This window comes from Sorex fumeus, unplaced genomic scaffold, assembly GCF_029834395.1.
Source record: "Sorex fumeus unplaced genomic scaffold, SorFum_2.1 ptg000072l, whole genome shotgun sequence".
NCBI classification, from domain to species: Eukaryota; Metazoa; Chordata; class Mammalia; order Eulipotyphla; family Soricidae; genus Sorex; species Sorex fumeus.
The window spans coordinates 19,386,484-19,401,424 of NW_026606129.1; the positions used below are offsets into that span (position 1 = coordinate 19,386,484).

General features: G+C 34.7%; 1 protein-coding gene across 1 annotated transcript in view; it reads right to left on the reverse strand.

The window, feature by feature from the left end:
* Window positions 1-14,941, reverse strand: part of TBC1D5 (TBC1 domain family member 5) — a 568,371-nt gene that overhangs the window by 335,075 nt on the left and 218,355 nt on the right. The window contains exon 4 of the mRNA XM_056129598.1: window positions 4,672-4,790. Coding sequence (XP_055985573.1) covers window positions 4,672-4,768 — 97 coding nt within the window. The 5' untranslated portion in view covers window positions 4,769-4,790. The remainder of the gene's footprint in view (window positions 1-4,671; window positions 4,791-14,941) is intronic.

Here is a 14,941-nt window from a genome sequence, read left to right on the forward strand (position 1 = left end):
TAAAAAACATCTTTTAAAGTATAAAATATAGAATTAGACCGGAATCAACAGCCCAAAGGCACTGCATAGAACTGAAAAAGGCTATGATAAAGTCTTAAATGAAAAAGACATATGATAAAATAAAATTCTAAATGAAAAGTCTTAAATGAAAAATGAAAATGAAAAGTGATAAAGATGTATTCAAATCAGGAAAAACAATGATCCAGCAACTTCTATCCTAGGATCCATCCAAAAACTATAACATTAATTTGAAGGGTCATAGGGAATCCTAAGGCAGTTCTATTACCTTTACAAGTTATGGAAAGTGTTCAAGTGTTCAATGAAAAATGAGTAGATACACAATATGTGATACACACACACAGAGGAATACTACTCTAGTTATAAGAAAAATAATCTTGCCACATATGACAACATATATAAAGTAAAAGTATGGAATTCTAAACTACTTAAGTCAAAAAGAATAAAATACATAGTGATCTCACCCATACATGACATACAAAGAAACAAGGGGAATTGACAACATCAAACCCTAATCTTCGGATTTGAACTAAACAGAGGTTGCCAGAACAAGAGAGGATAGAGACCACAAAGAGTATGGGGTGTTGACAGACATGAGTGAAGGGATCTCAGCACTATGGGGATATGGTGTGGCACAGTTTTGAAGAAGTGTGAAATACATCAATATTGCCTTAAGGAAAATAAAGGCAAATACATAAAATAAAGAGAAGTAAGATAGCTTCCTATACTATGGTCAGATATCTTCAGCAGAAATAATTCATGTTTTGCTCAAATATAAATCTACTACATGGAAAACGATACTAAATAGCATACTAGAACACTACTGTCTTACTACATCAACTTCAGTGAATGATTTTAATTATTACCAATTTCTCAATAAAAAAAACAAGTATCTTTAATAGAACTCTAGATGATAAGACAAAGAAACAGAGATCTGGGGGGAAAAAGTTTAAGACAAAACTGGGGTAGGCAGGATTTTTCTGAATGTGTCATTTTTTAAGTAGGTTACTAAATATTTTATACATGTAGAAAAAAGCTTTGAAACAGATATGTTATAAAAAGACAAAGATACATTAAGTAATTATCTGAATACTGTAAAGGCTGTAAGTGAAAAGAGCATATAAAATTGAAGCTAAAAATTCTGGCAATATGTAACAAAACGCTATTCTCAAAAGAGATGAAATACAGAAAAATGTTCTTTCATCATGATCAACATTTTAATCTCTTATAAGCCTGTGAAAATAACTGGTAGTTCTGATAACATTATTTTACTAACAGATTAAGCTTCCTAAATCTTGATACCATTTTCAGTTTAAAATAAAATTATTACTTTTTCATTTAATTATTAGAAGTCACAAATATTCAGAATGAATAATCATAAGAAGTTGAATGCTTTTTTTTTCTTTTTTATGGCTTCAACTGAATTACAGGAAGCCTTTCAAATACTAATATGCTTTGATCAAAGATCCCAAAATTTAAGATCTGCCCAATTAAATATATGGTATGAGACTAAATAGAACACATAGGAAAATGTCATATTTTCCATGTTTCTTCCTTTTGGGGGGAAAAAAATTGAAACTGCTAAAAATTCAATTCACATGAGCCTTTTGCATATATAGATAAATATAAATATATATATAGATATAAACAAAGCAGTTCTTTTTATGCCCTCTTTCAGCTACTGACCTGCCTCAGACTCCCAGGAAAATAAACACATGAAAAACAGTTCCTGTCCTCTGTGTAATGTGGCTGTTTTTGCTGGTACATTTTCAGAGCATTCAGAATCATTTAACTCGGTAATGTCATATTTCTTTATAAATGTCAAAATTCAAATGTGAGAAATTAAAACCTCACCAGTTTACTGGGGGGTGGGGGGGAAACAACAGATGACTTTTAAAGAGGGAAACCACTAATTAAGTCCAGTGTTTGATTACTTACAAAATGAATCATCCAGTTACCACAAATTCCCCTTTGGGAAAAATATGTACAAGGTGGAAAATATATTGAGGCCTCCATGAAAGCATATATATTAATATAAATAAACATACTAGAAAGGTGATGATTCTTCAAATGAATAGGACAAATCCATTTAAATGCAACACACGTTTATTTTTCCCCCCTGCAAAAAAGAAAACCTAAGGAGACGAAATAGATGCTTTATGTAAAATATTTACATATACAATGCACAAAACCTACCACGGTTAGTAACCTTTAGGGCTTTGAAGAACTACATATTTACATATCTCTTTTTCTGCATGTGCATGTGCGTATGTGTGTTTTGTATATATTTTTAACAGTTGACAGCTGTTTTAGAGCATACAGAGATGCCAAGCTGAATGAGGGTCTTGATTACTTCAAGATTAGCTATCTAAAGTTTCTATTCATTTTAAGTGTTGTTAGTTGGAAGAGTCATTAGTCACTTCCTTGTCTCATAGAACATCAGCATACATTTACATTGTTAATGAACATTTGGGGTAAATGAATTAATGGCACTTTTAAACATCAATTCAGTCCTAATAACTTTGTATGTCATAGAAATGTTAGGCTAGGATATAAACGAAAAGCCTTTTCAGTAAAGGTAACTACTCATTCCTACAAACAATAAAGCATAAATTTAATTTAAAATGTTTTTAACCAGGTTGTAAAAACAAAAAATCCTCAAAACTTAATAAAATAGACCGGAGAAAAATACGCACTTAAAAAAACAAAGACTGTGCACTAAAATAGGCATATAAACCTGAAATGCATGAAAAGGTGCTATTATTAGATTAGATACTTTATAGCACAAAAACTTAACTCATTTTTTTAAAAACCCACTGATAAGTGCTTGCAAACTAATTTTAACTATGAGTGCTTCTTAAAGACATTTTAAAAAAATCACTATAAAATATAGCATTATTATACCACCGAAATTTTTAAAAACTGAATTAAAATGGGACACTAATGATTTCTTCATATTTTTGAAATGTTAGACATCAGTCTTTTTGATAATTTTAATAAAGGCAAACAAAAACAAAAAAATTACAAGGAAGTTCCAGAAAAATATTATTTTCATTAAAAACAACAATAATAGTTTTTATGGGGCACAAAAATATTTAAGATTCATCAAAAAGAAACATTTTATAAAGTTATGAGTTTGTAGACTGAAGAAATAGCCACTCTGAGGAATTAATTATATTCTTAACTCCCCAAGGCATGAGTTAATGGTAGATGTTCATATCAACTTAAAAGGTTATATAAAACAAACAAAAGAATCTCTAATATTGTAAAATACACTTTACAATCCTGATGAGTAAAATATTTAAAATAGTTACCCAAGGTTCAACGATTTATCAAATATTTTATTAAATATTTTGTAAAATTTTTAAAATAGGGATAACATTTCAGATTTTCCAAACTCAGTGCTTACTTCTAAAATACCATAGTATTAGCAAACAGAAAATAACAGGAAATCACAGAAAAACAGCGATTCAACAATTTTATTTATCGGCAAAATTTGTAAATAAACAGAACTTGTTAAAAGGTAGACTGTTAAACCAGACTAGTCTTATTTTGCAACACTAACCTCAAGTTGCTTGGACTTAAGATATTTGACAAATGCTAGATAATCTTACTCATATAACTATATATACACGTATGTATATACTGTAGCACTATAGCACTGTACTCCCGTTGTTCATCGATTTGCTGGAGCGGGCCCAGTAATGTCTCCGTTGTGAGACTTCTTGTTACTGTGTTTGGCATATCGAATACAAAACGGGTAGCTTGCCAGGCTTTGCCGTGCGGGTGAGATACTCTCAGTAGCTTGCCGGGCTCTCTGAGAGAGGGTGGAGGAATCGAACTCAGATCGGCCAAATTGGCCGTGTGCAAGGCAAATGCTCTACCGTTGTGCTATTGGTCCAGCCCACACATATATGTCATCTCTCTATATACAATATATCTCTATCTATCTATCTATCTATCTATCTATCTATCTATCTATATACATACATACACACAGAGAAAACAAGGATATAGACAATTAGTAATTCCTGGGCACTGGATATCCAAAATGACTATAACAGCTTAGGGAGGGGCGAGGGTGGAGCAATGATGAAGTGAACTAGAAATAACACAAAGACACTGGTGAACAGTTCGGGCCACTTTGGTGGTGGTGAGGTAAAGTAAATGCATACACGAAACCATTCATTGTCAGCACCATATAACCTCACCTCAAACAGATAACCTCACCTCAGATCATTCCATTTAAAAGAAGAAGGTGGTGGAGGGTTGTCAACACTTTGGCGGTAATGTAGTAACTTTGAACATCAACTAAAATACTACTAAACAAGAACTGTGCTACCTAAACTATACACGAATGTCTGACAAAGACCATTTTGGTTTCCAATACCATGAGCTGAAGTAATTGTTTAATTTTTATATGGGAAGAAAGACAGCAGATTAATATTTGTCTAATGCCTCTGTTAATAAGCCTTTTATTTTGTGAAACTGTGTGACTTCAAATGCTGGACAACTACTCACACGAATGTTCTTCATGTTGCCTGCCCCATTCAGATCCCTGAAAGACTTTCACCTCAGCAGAGCTAAGTGGGCCTCCCCGGCCCGGGTATATACACACAGGAACTTCCGTGTATGTCTACATATAACACTTACCTCCAGACTTGCTTGAGTAACTTGACAATGGGTCAATGCCCACTTCTTGTTCTTCTGGCTGCAGAGGATGTCTCGTTTCAGATAAAGAGTGATACATTGTGGCAAGTGGACAGTGTCACCTGGAAGTGAACATACAGAGAAAAAGGATAATTATTTTTTCTTTCTTCTATGACTGACAGTAAATACCAGACTGAAGCGATTAAATAGGCCTTACCCACATGACATTTACCAACCTTCCCAAAGGCTCCAGGGACTCTGACTATACACGGTAACATAGGCAACAATGTAAGAGAGCAGGAAAAAATGTCCATTGGCAAAATTTCACCCCAAAAGGGTAAGGTAATCTTTACATTGATATTCAAATGCATTTGTTTCTAGCAAGCGTTTGCACTAAAAGACAAGTTAAATAATTTCCATATTTACAACATCCTTCTGTTTTACTGTCAAAGCCTTTCAAAATACAGCAAATGTTCTTCACAACAGCTATACACTTAGAATATAACAAGATATATGTGTAACTACATACACTTAAGATATGTAAGTGCATATGTCTTTGATATGGACACTTAAAATGTACGTATTTGGGGGCCGCAGAGATAGCCCAATGGGTGGAACATGTATTTAGGATGCAGGATGTCCTGGCTCAGCATCCAGCATATACACAAATATAGCACCACCTGGAGGGATCCCTGGGCAGCAAGCACAGAAAAGCCCCTTAAACACTATAGTTGTGGACCCATAACCATACAAAAATCACAAAAAAAATTAATGTGATTAACTATATTAAATATACTTATATGCAACATATTTGTCTTCCCATGAGAATATGGCAATTTCATCAGTTCTAATAAACCCTAGTTTCATTATATAGCTATAAATATTACAAATAGACTCATCTTTTTTTTTTTTTTGCTTTTTGGGTCACACCTGGCAATGCTCAGAGGTTACTCCTGGCTCTGCATTCAGGAATTACTTCTGGCAATGCTCAAGGGACCATATGAGATGCTGGGAATCGAACCCGGGTTGGCTGCGTGTAAGACAAACTCTCTACCCGCTGTGCTATCACTCCAGCCCCAGACTCATCACCTTTTACAGCAATGGTTATTACCTTCAAAAATCTCAATAACTGAGAGAACAAAACATGCATCAAAAAATAAGATTTCTGGTAAGTTTTGTTAAGTTATTCGTTACAAATATTTGTACACAATAAACCACCAATTTCAGATCTCATGTTCTTCTCTCCCAGAAGGGAGCATAACATAACGCTCGCTATAGCCATGCCACCAGACCCCATGCCAGCCTGTTTCATTCGGAATGCCACAGAGGGGGGTGGGTAACAGCCCTCCCCACCCCAAAGGACTCAGCTCCGGTAGCCAAAAACCTCCAGAACCCAACCACCACCACACTCAAAGCCGCTCCCCACACGCTTGGGCCAAGCCTCATGCACGAGTGAACCTATTCCTATCATAAGACACACCCTACCCATTCTCCAAGAGTACCACACCACATTTTATGGAGTTCAAACAGTAGGTAACCAACCTTAGAGGGAAATATATATATATGTATATATATACACACACATATATGTACATATACATACAAACACATATATATTTACAGATATATATAAAAAAAAGTACACAAGGATCAACCTTTAACAACATGCTAGTGATATCTTGTAAAAGGTCTTAATGGCCCTTGCCAAAATAGAACAATCTTCACACTCTTTCCTCTATGGATACTTTTTTGTAGCATTTTCAGCAGTTATTCAGAGCAAACAATACAAAATACATTATTTCGGTTCTACTTTGGGACAGGGATTGGAGTTTAGGATGGAAACATCCCAAATATGGTGGTGGGAAGGTGTAATGGTGGTGGGATTGGTGTTTGAATATTAAATGTAATCAAATATTATGAAGTACCTTATAAAATAAAAAAAATTAATTGCACCAATGACGAGAATAGGCAATTTTGGGGAGCAGGGGTATAATACTGTGAAATCAAATTGCCTTTCCCTGGTAACAAGTGAGATTGGTAACAAGTGAGATTACTGAGTGAGGGTGTTTGAAGACTTCATGCATTTTCTCTAAGATTGGTTTACTGTTTTGTGGATGAAGTTTATTATTATAATGTCTTTGTGATTTGTAAGTATGTTTTAAATATTAAAGATATTAAACCTTTGTCACAAGATACATATGGTTTTCTCAGAATGCATCTGTCTTCAATTTATATGGTGCTTTGCGATATAAGTAACTTTTTCACCTTTGTATATCCAAATATATCTTTATCTCCTCTATGTTTTCTGCCTCTGATATTATGCTTACAGTGGCAAGATTGGATAAAGAACCACTATATTTTCTTTAACCATCTGGACGGTCTTCCTCAATCCTTATGTCTAAAAACAATTTCAGTTTAATGTGCTAATACTGATGCAATAATTTCTGTTAATTAATCCATATTAAAGTGTGAGCCACTGGTGGAACACACTGGTGTCAAGTGTTACACAAAGAAGTTGTGTTCCATTTTCTAATGAAACTATTTTTGAACTTCCAGAAATTCACTTACATTTTTTGTTTGTTCTTGGGTTTTTTTTTTTCAGTTTTTTACTAGTCAGTCACAATGGGGTACAGTTACAGAGATATAAACTTTCGTACTTGCGTTCCAGTCACACAATGATCGATTTACCCATCCCCCCATCAGTGCCCATTCTCCACCACCACTGATCCTAGTATCCCTCCTACGTGTTCTTGATTTTTATGTTGAGGCATTGCAGAAGATTGAGGCTGGGAATATACCATGCAAAGGATGCATGCAGCTCTTTCATCCATCTCTAGGGCTTATACCTAGATTTGGAAAGAGAAGGGGCTTGGCCCACACCCAGCATTGTCTGGGGCTCTTCCCAGCTCACGGTTCAGGTGTCATACCTGGCCCTGTGCTCAGGAATCCCTCCTTGCTCTGTACTCAGTGGACCGGGCTGCACTGAGTATCAAACTGCAAAGCAAGCACCTTAAACCCAGTGCTGCATCTCCTGCCCCCTACTTAAACACTGTCTTATGACTATAAAGTAGGAATGACTTCCCCAAATCAGAATCTCTAAAAGCTAAACTGAGTACACTTATTTGCATCCACCAGTGTCAGCAACATAATCTTTGAAATTTCAAGTGCTGGGAGAGGATTTCAATGATAGGGTGAAGAAACAGGCACTGTCCTCCCATTGTTCATCGATTTGCTTGAGCGGACCCAGTAACGTATCCATTGTGAGACTTGTTGTTATAAAGTTTTGGCATATTGAATACGTCACAGGTAGCTTGCCAGGCTCTGCCGTGTGGGCGAGATACTCTCAGTAGCTTGCCAGGCTCTCCAAGAAGGTGGGGGGGGGGGGGGGAGGAGTGAATGAAAAGTAAAAATTTTGAAAAGCAGGTACAACCAAATGAGACTCCCGTGTTATAGAATATTGTCTCCACTTATGGAAGAAAAGATTTCAGATAAGTGCATACACATACAAATTTTTAATCAACCTTTTTGCACATAAAATGGTCCTTTGTCCTGTTCATTTTCTAAGCCTCTCACTTTGAAATAAATTTTGTATTTTCTAATTATCATCAGAACTATCCTACTCTCACCCATCCACATTCACAGTAAGAGATTAACTGGGTTGTGGCAAAAAAATAAAATAAAATAAAATAAATTGCCAAGATGTAGGCAATAGCAACGCTAAGAAAGCAGAGAACTTCCTTTTCCATTACATGTTAGCAATCCTAAAGCTAATTCATAAATCCTAAATCCACATATCTAAAGTATTATCAATGACCGCTACAGATGTGTATATACAGATACATATAAAGCAAGAAACTCTGAGGAGTGCAAACTATATTTGATGATAGCGAATGATGAGAGCAAATGTTTGATAACAAATCTTATCAATTACTCTTACCAAATGAGTAAATATATTAACAAAACCAAATCCCAAACTATGGAAAATAAATGTCAAAAGTCAAATACCTAGTGGGGTGAGGACAAAAAAGTATTAATACTAGTTAACAGGGCCAGAGAGATAGTTCAGTGGGTGGGCTGCTGATCCTAGATGAAGCTGGCATCCCATTTGGTCTCCTGAGTCTGACAGGAGTGATTCCGGAGTGCAAGCCAGGAATAAGCTCTGCATTCAGGGATCACTCCACTGGATGTGGCCCCCAAAAAGCAAAACAAAAAAAATGAAGTAATAATTATAGTTAACAATGATCCATGAAATATATACGCCCCACAACTCTATATCCCTGTGCATACTCCTAATTTCATCATCTTAACATCTTCAAAAATGTTTTCATCATTTTTGAGAACAGAGATTAATTTGTCTATAGTCACACAACTATAAATTACTGATGCAGAATCTGAAGCCATTCTGTCTGGTTCCAGAACTCACATTCTATACTCTTCCACCACTGAATTTGGCTTTCAATGTGGGACAATCAATATTGAAAAATAGAGGTATAAAATCCTAGGGCCAAAGTGACATGACAGAGTATAGAGAGCTTCCTTTGTCGACCAAGGGTCAACCCCGGTTCAAACCCAAGACCACACACAGTCCTCCGAGCCCCACCACTAGTGATTCCAAAGCACAGAGCCAGAAGACAGCCCTCAGTATGCAAACAAAAAAACCCACATTGATTCTGTAAGTGGAGCATCCTTTAATCTGCTCTAACATTTTCATGATAAGCTATACACACAAAATTTTATGTGAAATCTCCTTACTTATAAGTGTTGGCAAATAATTCAAATTTTAAAAAAATACTGTGTGGAACAGATTAAACACATTTCAGAACTGTATTTGGCCCATGGACAACTATTTTAATGTATGATTCATATTCTTTATATATTTTGTTTTACTCCTACAAATACAAGTATAAACATTTGAAAATGCATATTTAAAGTTAACCGCCAGATTTCCTTAAAATTTCTTTAATATCCTATATCATGTTTTCATATAATGTCCTTAGTTTATTTTATAGTACACTTCTACTCTTAGACTTCACATATCTAAAATGTATCTAAAAAGGGATTTTATATATTTAAAACTTCACAAGAAGTTTAAGGCAACAAAAAGATTATCAATAAATCCTTTCTGTTGTTATAAAAATAATATATCAATGAACATACATTCATTTAAGATGCTCATAATAATCAAGAATATTAAAGTTATTTTCTTTTTAATTCCTTAGAAAAAGTAGGTGTAAGAAATGAATCAGTGGTTTTAGATTTAATAATCATTCTTTAGAAACTGACAACTTTATGGTAATAACAAAGAGAAAACAAAATTTAACAAATACACTGGTCTACAAACATTCTTTTCAATCAGGCATCCACTATATTCTAATTTATTATGCCTATCAATTGAAACTGAGTCACTGAAGTGTTTTCATAATTAAATAAAGCAAACTTGCTGAATAGAAATAATGAGTTATTTTCACAAATCTTTTGAAAAATTTGGATGGTACCCTCACTTTTAATTATGAATTAAAATAATAACCTACTACAAAAGTAACTACTAAGCAGGTGCTATCTTGTTTTAGATAAAATACAAAGGGCTATTTTAGCTTTGTAGAATAAAAAATTACATGAGTGTGTTGGCTCCTCCTATTACCACTACCATTGAAAATCACAATATGATACTGCTTTTAAATGTGAAGTAATTTTTAAAAGCATTTTCCAATTTGTATTGTGTGAAAATACTAAAAGAAAACAATTGATTACTAGCAGCAAAATATCCACATTTTACTTAAACAAATGCAACTATATTTACTTGAAACACTATTATGAGTAAAGTTTTTAACCTATAAATATCAGATTTTAAGGAAATAATTAGTAAAATGTTTGTTGTTAGTTTGGGGCCATACCTGGTGGTGCTCAGGGCTCACTGCTGACACTGTACTCAGGAATCACTCCTGGCTCGCTCAAGAGATCACATGAGGTACCGGGATCAAACCCAGGTCTACTACGTGGAAGGCAACTGTCTTACCTGCAAGCTACTGAGAGTATCTAGCCTGCACGGCAAAGCCTGGCAAGCTACCTGTGACATATTCAATATGCCAAACACAGTAACAAGTCTCACAATGGAGACGTTACTGGGCCCACTCAAGCAAATTGATGAACAAAGGGAGAACAGTGCTACAGTGCTACTATCTCTTCAGAAAATTTAAATGGCATTTAAATAAAACTGTTTTTGTCTGAAAAAGAAAAATTGTTTTTGTTTTTGGCCACAGCTGGCAATGTTTAGAGTTTACTCCTGGCTCTGTACTAAGGGATCACCCCTGGAGGAGCTTAGGGGACCATATTGGTGCTGGGGATGAAACAATGTCAGATGCATACGACGCAAGTACCTTTCCCGCTGTACCATCTCTCAGGCCCAGATGTGAGAGAATTTTTAATAATTACTATAAAGGCCCAAGACAGCATAAGAATTTAAAACTTACAATGGTCCATCACAAATTATATTTGATTTACAAACTCAGAGTTGTAATTTGAATTCTTATACCTTAATCTTCTCTCTAGATATATACAGATAAAAATAGCGATAAAAAAAATTGTCTTGACACATGACAACCAAGTTCTAAAGTTGATGGATTTAAGCTATCTATACTTTTCCTTACTGACAAAAAATGGTACCCATAATTTTTTAATAAATAAAGATGCTATTTTCTTATTCAGAAAGCAGAAAGCAATGTACCTTATATGAAAATATACCGTTTTCTTTACACTTATAAGAACAGTGACATTTTCCTGCTTCACATTAAATTAAATTTCACAAAACCCAAAACTGATTCTGCTAAATAGTTTTATTGTTATCCTGGTCATTGTGGAATCGACACATTAGGTTGAAACAACCCACTTAATATGTAAGACTAACCTCAAAAACGATTATATTTGTTTTCCAAATCTGGTTCTTTCAGTATCAAATCATAAGATTAAAGTGATTTGTCTAAAAGACAAGGTTTTTTGTTTAAAGAGTTAATATTTAATAAAAGGTTAAGAGTACTGAAACTTAGGATGTGTTTTAAAATACATTAAATGACACTTCAATTATTATTTTTCATGTACAATGAAGCAATATAAGCAGTCACAAGTGAAAATTTCAAGCCAGAGAGATATTATAGTGGGTAGGGTGCTTTCCTTACGTGCAGTAGATCCAGGTTCAAAACCTGACACAACATATGGCTCCCTGAGCCCAGCAGGAGTGATCTCTGAGCACAGAGAGCCAGAAGTAAGCCCTGAGCACTGCCAGTTGTGGCCGCAAAAAAACAAAACAAACAAACAAAAAGAAAACAAGTGAAATTTGCATCTTATTAACATTGCAGAGATTAATTATTTTTTTCTTTCAAAGTCAAATCACACAAATCTAACCTCTAAAAAAAATGACTTATTTCATCTGAATCTGTAGTTCTAAGTATTTCAGTTAGCATACATTCATTCACTGCTTCTAATACCTAGGCAAAAAATTAGCATTCTGAATGGCGTTTTCTAAAGACATCCATATTCAGTAAAAGCTCATATACCCATACTTCATTCATTTCGATCCTTGACTGATGGTAAACTTAAAAGTCAAACGCTGAAATGACAGAGCAATATTACTTTATGTAAGGATATCTCTATCAGAAAATGATATAAAAAGGTTTATATATAAAACTGAGCAACAACTTATACAGAATCTGCATTTTCATACTTAAAATAGTAACTGACATTACTATCGATTTTGAAATCCCTTTTCTTCTAGAAATATTGATGACTAGAGGTAAATTTAATGGTTGGGAATAATAATGTCCTAGAGTTTTACTTATAAGGAGAAAAGGGGGTAGAAAAGGAGGAATGAATGAAAGGAAGAATGATGAAAAACTGAATTAAAAAAAGAAGAAAATCTCCCTTTTTAAAACTGTCTATCTTATAACCAAGAGGGTAACATTGGACTTTAAATAAGTTAATTAAGTATTAAAATCAATCATCTAAAAGTCTTAATATTTAATACTGGTTAGATTGTACATCAAAGTAGTTTTATCATTTATTTACTTCAAACCTTTCCAGAATACGTTCTTTGACAACAGGGGGTCTGTTTCACACAAGACAAATGCATTTACAATGCCAAATAAATTATATATAAATGCATTTGTCTTAATACATGTCATTCAATATTAAATATCACCCATTGGTAAAACCCTGAAACCCTAATTTATTTTCACCAACCACACAACAACTGTATGATTCAAGTATTGTCTATTAAGTAGCTACAGGACCAAAATGAAGGCCTAATATTGAGAACAAGGATCATAATATGGAGCTTGATTCTTATTATTTTCAAGCTATCAGAATAAGTAACATATAGTACACAATCTACTATGAAATAAGATTTAATACATCAATAAGAAATAGAAAATGAAAAATGTTCTCAAGTGGTCTTAAATTTTTTATATTACAAAATAATAATGCATTTGGTCTTTCAGTATTCAAATGCTATGAAGTCACAGAAAGTGAAAATTGTGACCACGAAAAACAAGAGAAAATTGAGAATGACTTGACAAAAAAACATCAAGGTGTGACCTCCTGTGATTTCAGTTATCCTGGACAGTTAGTTGGTTTAAGATGCAAAATTATAGGGAAGCAGCTCTGTCTAGTGAACAAGCCTCTCGTTATTGTATTATCAGACTTCCAATCATGACCACCCTATCTGACGTGGATACCACCACTCATCATTAAAATTTCAGTTACAGCAAGATAAAGGCAACTATTACAATCCAGAAATAATCTGAAAGGAAAAACACAGCAATAATATCTTGGCTAAATATATTAAACTGATGATGGGCTGAAGTAATAGTACAGTGGGTAAGGCACTTAAATGCGGTAAATCTGGCTTTGATCCTGAGCACCAACTTCCCTGGAGTGATCTCTAAACACAGAGCCAGGATTAAGACTTGAGCTGGGGATAGTCCCCACCCCACCCCCCACTCCCAAACCAAATATACTTAATATGCTGATGAAACTAGAACAGAAAGAAAGAAAGAAAGAAAGAAAGAAAGAAAGAAAGAAGAAAAGGAAGGAAGAAAGGAAGGAAGGAAGGGGAAGGAAGGAAGGAAGGAAGGAAGGAAGGAAGGAAGGAAGGAAGGAAGGAAGGAAGGAAGGAAGGAAGGAAGGAAGGAAGGAAGGAAATGGCCATTCTTCACATAAGCACTAAATCATGATCACAATCACTATCATCCTGTTGTTCGTCGATTGCCTTGAGCAGGCCCCAGTAACGTCTCCTTCGCCCTAGCCCTGAGATTTTAAAAAGTGCCACATTCGAGGCTCTTTCAGGGTTAAGAGAATGAGACCCATCACTGCTACTGGTATTTGGCATGTTGGGTACACCACGGGGAGTTTGCCAGACTCTGCCGTGGGGCAGGTTACATTCGGTAGCCTGCCAGGTTGTCCAAAGTAAGAATGAGATAATGAGATGTTGCGTGCTTCTGGGAGCTGGGTTTTATAGTCTCTGGCACTAAATAAAATTAAAAAATTAAATTAAATTTAAAAAAATTCAAAAAAATTTTAAAAACTAATGAAACTCCCTTTGAAATTCCTGGGAGTCCTGAAATATTTTGTAAGGATAATGAATTCTGGGGAGCTGCCTTGCAAAGTACATGAAGTTACAGCATTTAAGTCTTGGTGGAGGACTGGGAAAGCTAAAAAAGCCTTACTACTTATTAAAGTTAACCCTTGAGTTAAAGAATAGTAATAACAAAAACATAACATCGAAGAGGAAACAGATACTATTTAGACACTTGCATAAAATCTCACATAAGTCTCAGAGCAATTCTATGATATAGACTGTTAGCACTTTATAGTAATGCGACCACAGAGAGGTAAGTTAATTCACACAGCCATTAGGGCAAAATGTCAAATAATTAAACTTAGTAAATGTACTAAGAAAAATTAAACCAAGATTTAGAAGATAGTTTTTAAATGTTAACTACAGCATAATGCAAAGCCTTCTAACGCTGCTTTGCTCCTGCTCAAGCTTTTTCAAAACTTAAAACTAAATGTAATAGGCCCTTTCACAATATTAGGCAACACATGCTAATAGAATCTGAAGTACCAAATTTACTCAACTTTTCTCAGAAGAGCATTTGGATTAGATACTTCTTTTAGAGGCAAGGTAAACAAAATAAGGCTTCAGGAGGAAGTCACAATTGCATAGTCAAGTTTTTGCTTCCTCTCTGGAATGCGATCTCTTTTAAACCCCAATCCTGTCTTT